A 4448-nucleotide genomic window follows, 5' to 3' on the forward strand; every position below is an offset into this window, starting at 1 on the left:
GGGATGGTGCAGTCATATCTATACTCTGCCTAGCCTAAACTGTAGGGCAGCACAGTTTGGGGTAAGAGGTAACAGTGCAAGGGAGGCTTGGACCCCAGAAAGCCTTGCTCCTCCTTGGGGCACGACCTTGCCCCAGGATCCCTTGGCACTGAGCAGCTCCATGTTACTGGGAGCTGCAATTCAGCACACAGCAGCCTGAGAGGAAAAAGGATCTCCAGGTCTGTGGACACATAGAGACCTCATTGGCCTTTGTACCGTGTCTTAAACGTGATCTTCATCCTTCCTTGTGGTGAAGGTAATTTTCTTCTCTTCCAGCATACCTGGAGATATGAATGACACCCGTGCCAAGAGTAATATCAGCGTTACTGTGGAACTGTTCCAGCTCATCATGTACACCCCCACGTTTACCCTGGGATTGCTGTTCAATGTGATGGCTCTGTCGTTCCTGTTTTTTAAGGTTAAAAAGCTGTCAGAATCTACAGTCTACATGATAGCTCTTATTTTCCTGGATACTTTGCTGCTGTTTACTCTTCCTTTTAAAATCATTTCCTACCACCTTCAGGACAACTGGAACTTGGGGTCTGTGTTTTGCTCCACCTTGGAGAGTCTTTACTTTGTAAACATGTACGGCAGCATCCTCATCTCCCTCTGCATTTGTGTAGACCGGTACATCGCTATCCGGCACCCTTTCACAGCTCCCGCCCTGCGATCCACCAAGAAAGCTGCTATGGTCTGTGCTGTCATCTGCCTGGGCACCTCAGCCGGGACAGTCTCTACTTTCCAACTGCATGGAGAGGGCCACAACATCTCATCCTGCTTCCATAACTTCTCCAAGAGTACGTGGGAAAACGCAGGCCTGTTCAGCGCCTTGGAGACCACCTTCTTCGGCAGCATGGCAACCATGACCTTCTGCACTGCTCAGACTGTCAGGTGCTTGAGAAAGCACAGAAAACGAGACAACCCCCAAACACACACCACTAGAGCAGAGAAGATAGTGGTGACCAACCTTGTTGCGTTTTTGGTCTGTTTCACACCTTACCACGTGGCATACTTCGTGTACTTTTTGGTGAAGAATAATATCATTCACACCAGTTTTCAGCAAGTGCTACGAGACATAGTTCAGGTCACCCTTTGCTGGGCAAACCTGAACTGCTGTCTTGATGGGGTGTGTTATTATTTTGTTTTAAAGGAGTCCTTGGAAGACATTACAAAACAGTGAAAAATCTGCCACGCAAAAGCCTTGATCCATGTGCTGCATGTTAGTTACTTGGGTTGACGTGTGGAGAGGCTTTCGTGGAAAGTACAGGGTCCTGAATGACTTGTCTAACCAATTTCCTTTAAATATTCAGATCTGAAAAATTTTCATAAAAAACAGAACTAAGTCCATTCCCAGGAGACTGCTCCTAACTTTATTTCTTTCCATAAAGTTTTGTGTTAGCATTTATGGGTAAAAAGAAATTGAATTGTTCCTATAAATGGTGATGCATATCTCTTTGGATGTGACTCCTCTTTACTTTGAAAAAAAAAAATTGTTCACTTATATGTGGTAGCATCTTTCAGCCTCCCTGTCTACACGGCACCTGCAAACCTTCCTCAGGACTTCAGTCACTATAGACTTGGGTTGCTGACAAACAGAGACTTGGAGTGTATGCTAAAAAACTTCAGACTAAATTCTGTTGCCTCCCCTGCCCTGATCATGTATGCTCGTGCTCACATACATGCACACCTGTCAGGTTTAGATTTGCACATGCTATTTAAAAAAATAAAATGACTGTAACTCTAAATCTAAAGGCAGCTTTAGGTTAACATGGGTATAGCAAGATCTCCATGCCATTTCTCCCCTTGTTGACTTGTTCTGCAAGGTGCAGCGCTTGTTTTAGCGACAGGTCCTGTGCCTACCACATTGTACTTCTAACTAATATTGCCGCTAGCTCAAGTCCCCAGATAGCTCAGATTAATTGACTATCCCAGTTCCAGGCTTCCTCACCAGCTCCTCTCCTACTCGCAGGCTTTTCACGTATCTGTTCCTTCCTGCTTCGTTACAAAACTAGTTTCATGAACAGAGCCAAACCAAACAAGAGCATGAAATAAAAAGCCCGAGCCCGATGTAGTGGCAAACACAGGAATCTGAAGGAACAACCCCCACCTTACTGGGGGATAAGATAAGAGCAGCCCTGATCCCTAAAGCAGCAGCCAGCAACATAGGATCCTAGGGGGAAAGCAACCTTTTGGACCTCGGAGCAAGCTGAGCACTACCACTTCCCAAACAAACAAGGCAATAAAAAATAAGCCACCAGCAGGAGCCTAACATGCCAGTTAGTTACTGCCTATCAGTGCTCACAGACATCTAGATAAACTGAATGACAACATGCATCCAGCCTGGAGAGAGGCAGCTCACTGCTCTGGGAGACCCCCATTGCTGCCTCTACTGGTACTCCGGCAGCCAGCTGCCGCTTTCCTGAGTGATGAGGATGATGACAACCGAAGCAATTAGTTTTCATATTCATCTTGAGCTGGATCCTTGCAATACCTCTTCTAGGCAGGGATACTAATCCCAGCCTTTGAACTGTCTTTTCTCTGTGCACTTTTGAGAAGGATAACACACAAACCGTGTATTGATTTCTTCCTTCCCTGAGCTGGTGACTTTGCATGTAGAGACTCCAGTCTGTAAAAGTGAAATTTTTGAAGTTGCTACATCTATGTATGAGACTGTACCAAAGAAGTCCAGCTGCTGAGGAGGGAAACACTGACCCAACATAGACGTAAGGGTGTGCTGGTGTTTACAGAGTCCTTTTGGTGTTCAGGCGATGAATCGTGCTTCTGAGGATACAAGGGCTGTGTATTTACACTAACCGTATCCTGGTTATGTCCAAGTGCATGAAAATAAAGCCCACCAGGATATTCCAGCAAGAATTCCCTCTCCATATCAATTGCCATTTCCAGTGATTCCCTCCGTAAATTCAGAATATCTGACTAGCTTCCCTGCCAGCAGATAGTGAATCCTTATCTCCTTGCTCATAACTTATCTCTTAACTAACTGCACTTCAACAGACACAAAGGTTTTACCACTGAGATTTCAGGCTCCTTTTGGAAGCAGAGTTAAGAAATAATAGAAGAAAATAGTGCTGATGCAGAAGATTTATTTTACATCTCAAAGCAGTGGGCCATGCTAAGAGGGCCTCCTCTTTAACTGGTAATGCCTGAACATAGGGAACAGGGATTTTGTCAGTACCTCAGGAGGCAGAAAATGCCAAAGTCTATGAGAAAACTGATCTCAATTACTTTTCTATAGCCTGAGGCAGCTCCGTTAGTTTTACTGATACGACTTTGGGCTTACACTGCTATAACTGAGACTAGAAGCTCAGCTGTAGTTTTATGCTTCCTCTGTTGCTCAGCTTTTTTTCCATTTTTAAGTATGCCTGTTCTTACTTGTTTGTTACCCTGCTGTCCTTGGTCCCACAGATCATAAAGTAACTTGCACTGTAATTTCATTTAGAGTGCTGGTAGACAGCAGCAAGATGAATATTAAATTTAGGGACTTTTGGCTTCTTGGCTACCTACCTCAGCAATAACATACTGCTTAGAAGAGGCAGCGATGTCGACCAAATTAAGCATAGTTAAAACTGTACAAAGGACAAGTTAGAAGTGCTTGAGGCATTTCTTCTTCTCCCAAGCCTCTCCCCTATGTTTCTGCAGTGTTTCTGGCCATTCATTTTTCTAGAAACAAACTCGCTGAGCTGTGGAAAAGCTAGTACCCTGCCCATGGACAGGGTACAACCAACCACCGTCTGAGCTCCCTGCCTCTACACACGGCTCGCAGTGCCTCTGCCCACTCTAAGAGAGCCCTAATTATCAGGGCAGGGTAACAACTTTCATTCTAGATTTCTGGGGGAAATGATAATTTTGCAGAGGCAATATTTTCTACTCAAAAGTTCTCTGCTGGATCTTATTACTTCTAGGCCTCTGAACATTCACTTTCCAGGTCAAATCTGGTGTGGTCTGATCCCTGCTTTGCTCAGGTGGGTAGCTGCAACAGCTTTTTCATTTGTAGGGCTTTATATCCAAATCATGACACCAGCTATCTAGTGAGACTAGAGAGATTTCTGTTTGCACCAAGAGAATGTTAAAGACAGAGTGCTAAGAAATAAAAGGAGAAAAAAATCTGAAAGTCTGCAATCTAAAGCCATCACAGGCTTTCCAGAATACAGGTAATGATTCATCTGAGGAAAAAAGAAAGCAAAACCGAGGATTTGTTTGGAAATTATTCATCCCCAGGAACTGAGGACTCATTCCTAACACATGCAGTTCTTAGCTAAAAATCATTAGTTTATTCTGAAAGAATGCGAATGGGGGCTAGAGAGCTGTTATGGAGCACTTTTTCCACTTGCACTTGTTTTTGCATTTGGATAGTGAAAGGGAAAGGGTTTAAACCAGCACTGAAAGTATAG

General features: G+C 44.3%; 1 protein-coding gene across 1 annotated transcript; it reads left to right on the plus strand.

Annotated features, from left to right (window-relative positions):
- Positions 1 to 322: 322 nt before the first annotated feature.
- LOC127020361 (G-protein coupled receptor 55-like) lies at positions 323 to 1219 on the plus strand. The gene has a single exon (XM_050902874.1). The coding sequence runs from the start codon at positions 329 to 331 to the stop codon at positions 1217 to 1219; it is 891 nt and encodes a 296-aa protein (XP_050758831.1). The 5' UTR covers positions 323 to 328.
- Positions 1220 to 4448: the final 3229 nt, after the last annotated feature.

Source organism: Gymnogyps californianus, chromosome 10, assembly GCF_018139145.2.
Source record: "Gymnogyps californianus isolate 813 chromosome 10, ASM1813914v2, whole genome shotgun sequence".
NCBI lineage: Eukaryota > Metazoa > Chordata > Aves > Accipitriformes > Cathartidae > Gymnogyps > Gymnogyps californianus.